The 14,598-nt window shown below is 34.6% G+C and overlaps 1 protein-coding gene across 1 annotated transcript in view; it reads right to left on the bottom strand.

Moving 5' to 3' along the window:
- Positions 1 to 3,029: 3,029 nt before the first annotated feature.
- PGR (progesterone receptor) overlaps positions 3,030 to 14,598 on the bottom strand; it is an 81,316-nt gene continuing 69,747 nt past the window's right edge. The window contains exon 8 of the mRNA XM_017545921.2: positions 3,030 to 12,738. Coding sequence (XP_017401410.1) covers positions 12,583 to 12,738 — 156 coding nt within the window. The 3' untranslated portion in view covers positions 3,030 to 12,582. The remainder of the gene's footprint in view (positions 12,739 to 14,598) is intronic.

Here is a 14,598-nt window from a genome sequence, read left to right on the forward strand (position 1 = left end):
CAAAGTGCTGGGATTACAGGCGTGAGCCACTGCGCCCGGCCCTTTATTTTGTTTTTAAACATATTTCATTCACATATCTGAGTCTAGCTTTGTTTGGAAAAAAAATGAATTATTTTAGATTTCCAAGTGGTTAATCATGTGTTAAAACAAGGACTACACAAAACAATATTTCTCAAAGTAAAGATCTTACTTTGTGTTTCCCATAATAATTTTTGTTTGTTTGTTTGAGATGGCGTTTCACTCTTGTCACCCAGGCTGGAGTGCAGTGGCATGATCTCTGGTCACTGAAACCTTCCCTCCTGGATTCAAGTGATTCTCCAGCCTCAGCATCCCAAGTAGCTGGGATTACAGGTGCGTGCCACCACGACTGGCTAATTTTTGTATTTTTAGTAGAGACAGGGTTTCACCATGTTGGCAAGGCTGGTCTCGAATTCCTGACCTCAAGTGATCCATCTACTTTGGCCTCCCAAAGTGCTAAGATTACAGGTGAGAACCACCACACCCGGCCAGTAATTTCTGAGATATAAACAGTGTTGGAGTCCTTTAGTGACAACAAAATAAAACTTTAGATTTATAATCTAAACTATTTTATAAATAGCTTTTTCATTATTCTTCAGTATATCTCATAAATTCAAAAAATCTTTTTGTTCCTCTTTGTATATAATTAAAAACATTATTTACTGGGGAAGACAGTTTGGCTAGATCCATAAACATGAGATAGATTTGGTTAGTCCAATCTGCCCCATGCAGAAACTATGTCAGGCACAAAAACTGAAAAACTGTGGCTATTCAGACTGATAATTTTTTGACTTATATCCTATTTTTTTCACTTGAAACAGTTTCTCCTTGATCTCCTTTGCTGAAAAAATTTACTTTGATTGTTACTATGCTACTGAATTTCCGATGACCTAAAATATTAAAAATGGTTTTCACTGAATAGTTTATATAAAAGTTTAATATCTTTTGTACCCTTAATCATTTATCTATTAAGGAAAAAGCCACTTAAATTGGATGAAACACCTAAATAGTGATTTTTATGTCACAAACTGCTCTCAGTTTATTTTTCTTATACTGATTTGATCCTCATAACAACCTAGGAAACAGGTATTATTTTTATATCCATTTTACAGATAAGAAAACCAGGGCAGAGCATGAAAGTATGTTGCAGGCTCACATAGTTAGCAAGCGGTATAGCCCGAAGTGAGATTGAGAGGGTGCAGCTCCGGGGCATGTACCCTATGTGCTATATACTGCGTCTCACATCGCAGCATAATTGTGGGTAGCTGACATAATTCAGACATAAAAATACTTTTCTTTTTCACAGAGTACCTAAGTTGTTTAAGCTTTATGAATTTCAAACAGCTCACAAGTAACTGGTCACAGATCTCTGCATGTTATAAAGTTATTCTACTTGTTTGGATTCGATTATTTATAAGACGAGATTAGACTTCATCTGATCAGGTAAATATAACCTCCTGCCATTTAACCAAAATATAACTTTTAAAAAGTTGATCTTTAGATATTTTTATTCATGATCAGTGTAGAGAGACCTATACTCTTAGTTTGTTATGGTGACTCCATACAGTGACATATAGTGACACAAGGAAAAAGTCTCGTGGGTTTACATTCATAGCCACTTCCCACATTTTCTCTTTAGTCATTAGTTAACTTTGATTAGAAAAACTCCACCAACTATAAAATTCAAGTATTTATAAAAACCAGTGTGTTGTTTCATAGGTAAATATGAAATTTCTCAATAATATTTACATTTATAAATCTGAATATGGTGGCATGTTTAAAAACTAAAAACATAGAGCCAGGAATAAATAAAAAAGTATTTATGTTATAGGAACATTTTCATGGCCAAATGATCCAGCAGTTTTCCAGTTTATTCCAAATCTAGTTGATTCAATAAGAAACAAATATTTTGACATTTCAAACAATTAATAATATGCGGCATTGTATCAACTCAAATTGACAGCAAGAATTCTTTTCTACTTATTTATCCTTGTGGCCCCAAGACCTAACATGGTTCTGAGGTAAAAATCACCAGGCCTTGTTTTCATGACCCTGCTGATCAAAAACAGGATGTAGCTAAGAAACTGGCCCAAATCAGCTAAGACTAGAAATTATAATGTATCTGCATGCTATGAGACACTGCCACCAGCGCTCATGACAGTTTACAAATGCCATGGCAACACCCAGAAGTTACCTTATATAGTTCCAGGAACTCCTTGCCACTTTTCCAGAAAATCTGTGAATAGCAGACCTCATATTTAGCATTTAATTAAGAGTTAGTATAAATATAGCTAGACAGCAACCCATAAGCACTCCTCTGCCTCTGGAGTAGTCATTTTGCTGGACGCTGTTGCTGCAGTGAGCTTGCTTGCTTTCACTGTGAACTCCCTCTTGAATTCTTTTCTGAATTAAGCCAAAAATCCTCCCAAGCTGAGCCCCCATTTTGGGGTTTGCCTGCAGCAGTTCCTTATACATTTATAGGCATTTATTTTATTTACCAAAGGAGGATATTTGTATATTTCTAGGACTATACTAAATTATACTCCTAGTAGGGAAACCAGTGTACAACAATAGTCTGAAATACTTTGTAATTACAAGTAGATTATCTTTCACCTTAACATCAAATGCATTAGATTTCATATGAAAATTCATGTTTCTATAATATCAAACTGTTTAATCAAAGTGAATAACCAAAACAGTATGTTATTGAATCTTACTAGATATCAGTTGATTATATTTTGTCTTTTTGATTAAAACACTGTGTAGTTCGTTTCAACTTAATTGCGCAAGAATCACTCTTTGCTTTGCTAAAATGCATACACAGTCAAGGATATTGCCTCTATAATGCCAAATCTTCCATATCAATATCTCATCTTATGCCACATACAGTATTATACAAACTGAAATGTTGGTTATAAATGCAAAATGGTAAAGAATGTACTGATGATTGATATGTGTCTTGTGTGTAATTGTACTGAGGTATTAGATGCTATAATTCATTAATAAAGAGATATAGAAATTAGTTTATTCTTTATTATCACACAGAATAACAATAAGAATTGCAGTTAAATTCACAATATTTTTAAAGAAAACATTAGGTAAAAATGATTCATTTCAAACCACCAGCCAGTTTAACATAAAACACTTGTCAAGCTGAGCAGACTGCTTAAGTGAACCACAAAATATTTTCTCTGAAATCAACCCTCAGTTTAAAAAGAGATGGTATTTTGCATATTAGCTTGGAAATAAGTATATGATAATGTTGTTAGGTGCCCACTAGCGCTTAGCTCTTACAGCTTTGCATTGTCACCCCATCACTGCCAGGGAGCCAGCCCCAGGCATACACAGTTGAAAGGACAGTTTCACCTTCTTGGCAAAAACCTTCAAATCAATTTTCAATGTACTCCCAAATGTTGTCTTTCCCACTCAGAAATGAGGAGCAGAGTGTATGACTTCAGTACTCAAGAAGTATATGGGGCTAAATATCTTTAAAAGTGTAACTCTGGACAGTGTACTTAGTGACCTACTATTTACTCAAAATAGGGTAGTAGCAATAAGAGCTAAATAGGGCGTGAGTCATGAGAAAGGTTCCCTGCATCTCTTGCCACATATTAACACTAGTTTTGCTAACAAGCAAGGGGTGGATAACATTGAAGATTTCATCAACTTCAACACAAAAAAATGTGAATATCTACTAAATGCAAAACAGTCAACGTATTTTAGGGGGAGTATAAAACATTACGTAGAAGGTAAGTATGTGATAATATCATTAAAATCCATGATCACCTAATTTTTACAGTTTTGTATCTGTTACCAGCCAGTGCCAGGAGAACTGTCAGGCACACATGGACGGTTGAAGAGTCTCACCCCCTTGACAGAAAACCTCATATGAATTCCCAAAGCACTTTCAAACTATGTGCTTATTAAAATAATTAATCTTTGTGGTTTTCTATTTGGCATCTGACCTTTCTCCTCGTCAGTTGGAGGCAGGCATATTGCTCTAAGGAGAATTAGAATTGTTATAGCAGAAATGTTCAAAGAAAGTCAGCATTAAGCTTCTGACTTCCTCAACTGGTGTTTGAAATCCATAGAAAGGCAAGTCTGGAAATTAGGGCTTTCTTACGAGAAAAAAGTGGTCTAAATTTCAAAGGTGTCCTGAAAAGGTGGACTTAAGCATTGAGAAGCTACTAGGATTAGATGAGAACTCATTCTAAGACCTGACAGAAGTTTCCAGCACACAGCAAGAGGAAGTGAGAGGCTCTCATGATTCAGAATAAGGAATAGGTAGGGCAAAGAGGTCAAATGCCTGTATTTTGAGACTGAAACTTGAAGGAGGTGAGATGAACAACAGAATATCCAGACAAGTTAAGGGAGTCCAGGAAAATCAAGACTTTTATGCTTGCCTGTGAAGTCTGCAACATCTTAGAGAAGTTTAAGTTTAGCATGGTGGTAGCTAAGTGGAGGCTTAGCAGGCAGTGGTAAGGCATGGCTCTTCTGAAGGGGCAAGGTGGCTCCACAGCAGAAGCCAGATGGGAAAAAGAGCCAGATGAGAAAACAGCGGGGCCTGAGAGGAATGAGTAATCTGCTAAGCCAGCAAGGAATGGAAGTTAGCAAAGTCCCAGCACTCTGCAGTGCTGAAGTGGATAGAATAAATTCACAATTAAGACTTAAGTATGAGATGACAGCAATGGCTTCTGTGACCAGGCGTAACTAACAAGAGACCTGCATATGGCCAGTGAGGACACAGAGAAAGAAACCCCCATCCCATAGCTACCATGTGTGCATAGAAAGCTTCTTCCTTCCAAGCTGCTGTCTGGTTAGTGGAACTAAAAAGGAAATCCAGCCCTTGATGGAAATTGAATGAGGTAATCCAAAAATAAGGCTCTTACAGACAAAAAAAGATGGGTAGATTCTTAAGCGCCAGGTTTTCTCTTCGACCTACTGCTCACCAGTGCTCCCTCATCAGCTCCCAATGCTGTGGAGGGCTCATGAAGTCACAACACTCCACAAAGAATTTAGCTATTTTTTGGGAGTATACTATTTTGTAATTCCATTTGATAATGGCATCTGATTGCTTGATAGCAGTAGCTGATGATTTGTATACAGTGCGGCAAGAATTTTTTTTTTTAATTTAGGCTTTTAAATGGGCTTTAATGGAACTTTGTTCCATAGAAGGAATCTCAGATAAGACTTTTTAAAGCCGAGCACAGCCATGGATTCATACCATCAAATTTACTTATGAGTTGGGTGAATTACTCTCCTCTTGAGGTTCCACGCATGTACACAAAGAATGTGTTTATTTTGTATGAGTTCAGCACAACTCAGTTCCCCTTTCTTTCTCATTTTCTGAACGTCAGGCTGCTCTAGTCTTACCTGTGTGTATAGACCTGGACTTTGAGGTTGGACAGACATGCAAAGGTAGGGATATAGTGGAGTGGTAGAGGTTGTTTGGATAGATGGAATTCTGGGACTAGGTAAAACTAAGTTTCATAGTTTTTATTTTCTTTCTTGATAAAAAATTTGTAATTTCTAAGCATAGGCAAAATAATTAAATGCCTGGCATTGCGTTTGACAATTTATATGGTGTATTTCTCCTTTCATCAGTTCTGTCAATGCTCCTATAGTGTATCTCCCAAAAACCTTCTGGAAAATGAGAGAGGAGGTCATGATCACCTACAACTCTTCATGTTTATGACCATCATTTTTCACCACTAGTGCAACTTCCTCAAAAATGTTCTCCCTGCTACCAGGATTAATCATCTCCAACTTTATTCTCCATATTCCAGTGGGAGTCTTCTAAAATATTCATATGAATTGTACTACTTTCCTGTTTACAACAGAAATAAGTCTACACTCTTTAACATGGTGTACAAGGCCACTGATGATCTGGACCTGGCTCTCTCCTTCAATCTCATCATCCATCCCCACTCCACATTCTCTCTCCGCATCAGATTTGTGCATCCGTTGTTTGGGATACTCTTCTCTCTTTGGGATCCCTCCTGCTTGGAATACTCTTCTTCTCTTCTTGCATTTGACATCTCCTAACCCTGCATGTTCTGCTAATTCCTAACTGCTTGTAGATCACGGCTTAGGCTTGACTATTTTCAGGATGCCTCTGCTAACCCCTAAATTCAAGCTAGATGCTCCTCTTAGGTGATCCAATAGTTCACCATACTTCCTCCACCATAGCACTCACCATCAATATTCTAGGTATCTATTTACCTGTCTTTATTCCCCATCCAACTCTAAGCTTGGAGAAGACAGGAACACTGGTTATTCCGCACTCTGGCAGAGTAACTGGCCTATAACACAATAAAGGCTTCACAGCTAGTTGCTGAGGAATAAAATGATGCCTCAAGTAAGACTTTCCAACAAAAAACATTCAAGTTAATGTTTTACAGAGCTCTCCATGTAACTTTTGTAAATCATATTTAATTCTTCGAAAATACAAAGAACTTTGATATTTTCTTTTGTTTCTTTCAAATTTCAGTAAAAAGGTTTTAAGAAAAACCTTTGTGGTTTTTCTTATAAACATGCATATCTCAGAAAAGTTAAAATACACAAAATACTAAGATCAAAAGGAGATACTTTATTGGCTAATGTGAAGAATTCTAAAGTCTGCCATGTGAAAATCTCTTCCTGTCCCTAATTATAACAAATACAGGGCTTACTAGTTTAGGTAAATTCTGGATGGTATTTCTACCTGATGGAGAAGAAGTAGAGCCACATCGCTGTTTCAACAAGAATACAGTATGTTTGTATTAACTGTCCATATACCTCTTTTTTGGTTGTTCTCATGGATTTTAAAGCCCTTAGAAAAAGATAATTGTATGGAATATATTATGATCCTAAACTTCTGGATCTTAATCTAGTTTAGGAAAGCTATGAAAGGAGTCCATTGACTATTTAGCTATTATTTAAAAAGCAATGAAATTTTATACTATCAAGTTAAGGCTATACAAGATGCATCAAATCTGTGTGGATATAATTGTTATTCATGCTGCTCAGCAGCTTTCATGGATATGTCTTTGAATAACAAAACATTAAGAAAACAAAATATTTCTTAATAGAAGTACAGTTTGGTGGATAGATACTTCAAGGTAGAAACTCTCCTGGGGGAGGTGAAATAAAAGGTATTTTCAGTGGCAAAATGCTTGCTGTCTAAAATAATTCATAACAGTAAAAACTCAGATCAGTAAACATCGTAGACAGAGATCAGAAGCTTAACATATAACTGACAAGACAAAAACATTTAACTGAGCTTCATTTAGAATAATTTATTTCTGATGAATACATCAGTATTTGATGTATTAAGAGCAATTTCAAAAGATAATAAAAATAAGCTATAGCGTATATCCCGAAAACTATTTACGATACCATTTAAATATTTTACTCATACCTATCTAAATATTGACCAGGACACTAATGCCACACTGCAGAGTTAACAATCTGTACATTTTCTTTAATGGACAGAATATGCTTTCTTAGCTGCCGGATTCACATTTCTCTAAAAATGCTTTATCAGTTAAAGCTTTCAACCAGATTAAAAATAGTGCCTCTCCCATGTCTCCGTGAGTGAGGAAAAAAGCAAACAAACCTGTGTTTAACAATAAGGTCAGCATGACATAAAGTAACAAGAGCCAGTAAATTGAAAACGAGGCTGACATTCTGGGACTAAGCCAGCAGTCCTGCAGCAGGCTTCCAGACTTCACATCTGCATAAGGATGTGGACAAGCTTGGGCGCAGCCCCTGGGCATGTGACCTGAGCTCTGCCTTGGAATTTGGTCAGCTTCAAGGAGGAGAACAAGCCCCCCTAGTGTTTTTCTTTGCTTTGGTTATAGGATACTCAGAGAATGTATGTATTAAATCATTTCTACCATGAACAGCTGTTATGTTTTACGTACTACCAACACCCCCAAATTCTTTAATTTTCTCCAGTGTCAGGGTGGACAAATTATTTAAAAACTATGTTGCTGCTTTTTAGTTTTTAAGGCCACATTGATTCAGGCCTAACTTTAAAAGTGTACGTTCTATTAGCTGCAGGTAGTCTGTAAGAACTTTTTTCCTGAGTTTATTAATACATAGGGATGTGATCCAACCTGAATTCAATAATCTAGACCCAGTTCAGCTTGGATTCATCTTATGGATGTTGACCAATCTGGTTTGGATTATATCATAATATGGGTGAGTAGTCAGTTTTTTTTACTGCTTTTTGTTCAATTTTGGATTTGATAAGGACGAGAGAGTGTGGAGTAATGGTACATTACATAGTCAGCAGATGCTAGGGAGAAACAGATATTGTTCTTCTCACTTCACCATAAGCAAAAATACCCAAAACTACAAAACCTAGGTGATATTCTTTTCATGAAAATCATTTCATGACTTACTGTAGTAAGGATAAGCAATTTAGGACTTGGCAAACTTTTGCTAGACTATCTGGCTATATATTTCCTGTAAAATTGTAAGAGATATAGAAATTTCCCACATCCAGTGGCTAATGAACAGGCCTACTTTGGGAAAAAGAAAGTTATGCCATTACTTGAGTTGTCTTCTGGTCCACTTCACTTTATTAGTGGGGACCACAGTTGTTGAGTTACTGAATACAAAAATAGAGTATCTTTAAATTTGAAAAAAATACATATTTTTAAGAGTTTTGAGTGATTCTTCTGCACAAGGCTCTGAAGTTGTAAAAATATTTAAAAGGATTCATATCCTATCCTGACTTCTGATGTGTGAAGGATAAGTATGGATGAGAGAAATTGCTCAGGTATTCACAGCAAAAACTAAAAATGTAATTGCCATCCTACCAAAGGAATACAAGACAGATTAAAGCAGACATAACAGATTTCTTGTGGGCATTTTATATCATAACCTTCTTAGGAATAGGAATGTTGTTTTTTGGGTTGATGACTTCATTGTGATTTCTGGGCCCACTGTTCCCTTTTGTGGAATTGCTCGCCATAGTAAAAATAATTTGAGCATGCATGGGTTTTTGGAGGGGCTGTGTTCTAGTCAGTCTCTCTATTATAAAAAGACACTTAAAAATCTTAAAATCAGGGTCATTATTTTTAAATATTCATAATTAAAAAGCACCCCTTTAGATCTTTGATAAAACAGGCCCTAAACTCAAAACACTGTATTTTTTCAGCAGAAATTACTTGAATACTTCCAGCCCTAATTTCAAATGAATTTAGTCAAATATATCATAGCACATAGTGACACAAATAAAGCAATGAGACTTTCTAGAATCCTGGCTTCACTATAGAATATAGCTTGTTAGTTCGATAAGATTATAGTCAGAACTATGGCTTAATGAAAACAAAATAATAGCAACTACTATTTCTGAACACCAGTATAAATTTTTTGGTATCCATTTCTATTCATTACAAAGCATTGGGCAAAGGCAGGTTTAATCAGAGAGGTTAAATGACTTGCTTAATCTCATCTAGCTAGTAAGTGGCGGGGAAGGGGGTCATAGTCCTACATCAGCTCTCTCCACGGTGCCCATCATCAAACTCATGACCAGCTGTGGATAATTTAGGAGGTACAGGTTGATCTGCCATGGCTACTTACGAGGCATAGTTTTGGTAAAATCCATATTGTTAATCATATTTCCATATCATCTGTAGAGCAACAAATTATCTTAATGTTAAATATGAAAAAATAGTACAGCATTGGCTTATTAAAAAGTGACATGTCTTTAAACATTAAACACACACACAAAAACTGTCACATAACTACTGATAATGGAGGCATAATGCTTAAGACTCAAATGGCTTTTCAAACCTTTTTAAGAAAAATATTTTCATTAACTCAAGAATCTATTTCAGTAACCTGCAAGTTTTTCCTGATATGTGACCTGTCTTCTTAAGATTTGGTTTCGCTTAAGAGCTACCAGAAAGAACATGGCCTGTGAAATGAAGATAATGGTTATGATGACTAAGTAGTAATGGAGACATTAGTAGATAGGACTTTGTAGAGAAAAACATTTAGAAATTAGATATTTTCTAACTGGTGAAGCACTATTCTTTTTAAAAAGGTTTTTTGTTTTATTTTTTAAGCTTAGCTTTAAATATTAAATCCTAGTGTTTAGACATCTACATTTCAGACAGAGATCGACATCGAAAATATCAAACATTCTTAACAAAAGCCAAACCTGTGGCCACCACAATCTATTCCCTCATAGTTTAGTGAATTATAAAATTTTAAAGCTATTATGGAAATTAAATCTATGCTGATGGAAAATGATTTGTATCATCAAAATATTGGTTTAATTCAAAATAGCAAGAATCAGATAGTGATCACAACATTAACTATTCCCTGAGTCCATTTCTTAAGCATAAAGGGCTAACAATATTGTTTTTGTTTATTGGGTTTTTTTTTTTGACAGACCTACATTCATTTTCTTATGTCACACAGTCCATTTTGAGAGGTGTCACTCTCACAGAGGTAGATTTCCTGTAACCATTATATTTGGGAGATGTTAAAAATACTTTTCTGGGAATGATATTTGTGGGGAAAAATATATTGAAAGCTTTTTCAATAAATGTACATATAGATTTAATGCAAATGAATTACTGACATGCCTAAATAAAGGTGTAATTTAATATTTACTTTAAAGTTAGTACCTTTGTTCTACACGTGTATCAGTAAAATTATATGTAAATAATGTTTTGCACCTATCTAGTATTTGTTGAGGGTATGGGAAAATTCATACCCTCAACAAATATTAAAATGCCTACTTATCAGGCACTGTAATTTATACCAACTACTGGACTGTAACTTTCCTGAGTTATATAGTCTTTCTTCAGCTCCAAATTCTCATAAGGCTTATTAGCACATTTTTCTTGTGCTAATAGCAGGTACTCAATCAATATCTGTTGAATGAAATTAGAAATGAAGAAAGTTTATACTGAGGTTTACAGTGCCAAACAATTTAAGGCTACATAAACATAAGAAATAATTTTTTGTGGAATTTTTCTTAGGGAGAAAAATAATATTCTATTCATTCAGTTTAAAAACTTAGAACAAGGAATCTAAAGTATTGTCCTTAAGACACATAAAATACACTTCTATTCTTCTATGTTATAGTCAGTAAAGTGAGATATCTTACAAAGTAGGAAGCAAAGGTGGAAAATTTAAAAGTGATGAAGATAATTTATTGAGATAAGAAAGCATGGGAGGAGAAAGGGATAAAGTCATGCACACAGAAATATGCAGAGATGTAACCAAAGAATGATCAAAATCTATGGTAATAGCAGGACAGAGAGAACATGTCATTCAACTGTCAGTCAACAAACACTATTGTCCACTTTGTGTGGCTCCCAGATTCGAGTCAGAATTGTAAAACAACATGATACTGTAACTCAAATGTACACAAGATGGCAGGTTAAGTCTAGGAAAAGGCAAATCACTGCTTGGAAGACTCGGAAGATTTTAGAGAAATAATATGTGGCTGAGTATTGAAGGTTGAAACATGCATGGAATTAGTGTAAACGGGGGAAAATTCTGCAGAAATTTGATGGCAAAAAGATTTGCATGGCTGAAACATAAGATGAATTCATGATAAAGAGGAGAAAGGTATATGAATTGATACCTCCCTCTTTCTTCTCTCCCTTTCTTCCTTCCTTAGATTGGAAAAGATGTTAATAAGCTCTGACCAAAAGGAGCAATTGGCAGGAAAGATACTTGACTACATTCAAAGGTGAGAGAATTGAGAATCAGTAAGGGTGATTAAGTTTCAACATGCAACAGGTGGTAAGAAGTACAGTTAGGCCATAATATCTTCTGACTTCTTATTTCCACTGGTAATACCTCATTAGAGGACAATTCCCTCCCCAAAAAAGTTTATTTTAAAAACTTACAAAACCCACAATACTATTTGCATAATAATATAAATCTACTTATTAACTTCCTAAGAGATTTGTGTTTCCAATCTGGAAAACTGTCTTAACATATGAGTTGTTTGTCCTAGTTTGAAGAACATCAATCTGTTTTAGCTGTTTTCAACTCTTTCTCTTTTTTTTGTTTTTTGCATTAAAAATACTTTTGAAAATCTGATGAAGGTTATGAAATTTCCTCCTCACACAAATATGTAGACAAAATTCTGCATACCATTTTAAAGGTTCATTTTTTTGGAAATATAATTGAGACAAAGGGAGTTACCTAGAAATAACTTATATAATAGCTTTGTCTTATTACAGGTTAGATTTTTTTCTCTTAAGCAGATGACTTGTTAGATGCAAAAGTTAAAAATCCTCACCTGCATGGTATGAAATAATATGGATAAGATATAGTTTACTTTAACAATCAGTTTTAGTACTTTTTCAGTCTTGTAAATTCTTCAAGAAAATATGGGTACACAAAACAGTTACAACATTCTAATTATACTTTATAAAGGAAAACAATTAGAACCCCACAATTTTTCTCTTAAATTTACACACTATGATATGTTATAAATGTAAGGCTTTCAGAATAACATTATAAAACTCAAGACCTCATAATCCTGACCAAAACAAAAAGATATACCACAAAATTTAATTCTTTAAAAGATAAAGCTGACATTCATTTTTTATGAAAGAGAAGGGGTTTCACCATCCCTGCCAAGATCTTGGGTAACTGCGCAGCAATAACTTCAGACATCATTTCTGGAAATTCAACACTCAGTGCCCGGGACTGGATAAATGTATTCAAGCAGTACAGATGAAGTTGTTTGACAAGCTGTGGGTTTAACAAATGAGTAGAAAACATATAATAAAAATAATAAATTCATATGCTATTCAAACATGGCATCTTATTTTTCTAATATATGTAATAGAAATACTTCTCAAGGTGTTTTCTTTTTACTAAAATGAAAATAACTCCCACCATTTTCTAGAATAATATGCACAATATTATATACTTCTGATGGAACATTCTGATAATACGGAAAGATTTATTTAAAGAAATGAAAGTTATATTTCCACAGGGTAAGCTGTGTGAACACTTTGGTGTATTACGTTTTTTTTTCTTTTTATACACATATACAGCCATACCCAAGTATACACATAATATTACATACACATAGATTTTATAAATTCTATTTGTTAATCTGGCTGATTTATATAACAACATATTGATTCTTCCTATGCCAATAATCCAACATAGTTTATTTTAATCTAATTTTTGTCAAAGTAATTCATGTGTATAATTTTAAAAGTCAAATAATACTACATGATTATAAAAGTAAAAGCAGCAGCCGCATCAATAAAACCCAGCAGTTTCCTGATAGACTTCTTCCCATCCCTATTCCAGCCCCTTAGACACAACTGCTTTCAACTTTTTGTAGCTTGTGTCTTTTGATATTTACTTCTGTATTTCCACTAAAGCTAGTTTTAGTTTCTACTATGGGAAATGAAGAAAATGAAGTTCTCCTATACTAGACACGCTCCTCCTCAACTATATACACGTTTTCTTCTCTCCAGCTATATTTCAATTTTTGGTTAAAGTCAATCTCTAGCATTTATATTATAAAGTTTTTTTATGGTTTTCTGCTGGATTACATTTCCATTCTTATGACTCATTTTTATTTTGCAAAAGTGAAGTGAATCACCTCATGTTTTTGTTTGCTTTGTTTTCTCCATATCTGTCACAAAGTCATGGTCAAATTCTCTGACATAATTGTAAAAACCACCTTAATTACAGTCATACTTACTGGTAATCTCCCAGTTCCATTTATTTTTCCTGGAGCTGGTATCCTAGAACCCTTTGTATTACTGCTTCCATCTAGACTAATTACTGCTCTGCACAGCTACCATACTGGGACATCAATTTGCATTTCTCTTGGGGTAGATCTTTGACTTACTCTTGTGTTTTCTTATAAGACATCCTGTAGCAGTTCTTGAGAAAGGTTTTGTCTGATGTAAACTCTATGAGACCTTGCATGTTTGAAAATACTTTTATGCTGCCATTGTACTTGTTTGATGGTTTGGCTGGATATGAAATTCTTTGAAGATTTTGTTTTCCATTAAATTCTGAAGGCATTGCTCCATTGTCTTCTGGCTTCCACTTTCAGTGTTGAGAAGTTTAACATCATTCTGAATCCCGATAACTTTTTTTTTAAATCTTTTTTTTTCTTTCCTCTTCCATGGGAAGTGGATATAATCCTGATAACTTCTGTGTGACCTGTTTCTTTCATCACTGGTATACTTTAAAATATTCTCTTCATTTCTGGCATGCTGCAGTTTTATAATAATGTACCTTAGTTCAACTGTGCAGTGCCTCTACCTCTACCCCAGATCTTTACTGTTAGAAAATTCCTATTTTCAATTCCAGCAACTTTTATGATTTCTTACATAAATTTCTCTCCTTGATATTTTCTATTTTTTCTTCTGGACATTCCTACTAACTGGAGGCTAGAAACCCCTGGATGCTAAATTTACTATAACTCTTCTTTCTAATCTTTCATGTTTTTATCTTTTAAATTATTTTTTCCCAGATTTTCCTTTCCATTTCAGCCCTTTCATTGAATTCTAAATTTCTGCTTTTCTTTATTTAATTATCCAAAAATATTTTCCTGCTAAATGTCCCTTTTTTTTTTTT

The sequence above is a fragment of the Cebus imitator genome, unplaced genomic scaffold (genome assembly GCF_001604975.1).
Source record: "Cebus imitator isolate Cc_AM_T3 unplaced genomic scaffold, Cebus_imitator-1.0 Scaffold182, whole genome shotgun sequence".
Classification (NCBI taxonomy): Eukaryota; Metazoa; Chordata; class Mammalia; order Primates; family Cebidae; genus Cebus; species Cebus imitator.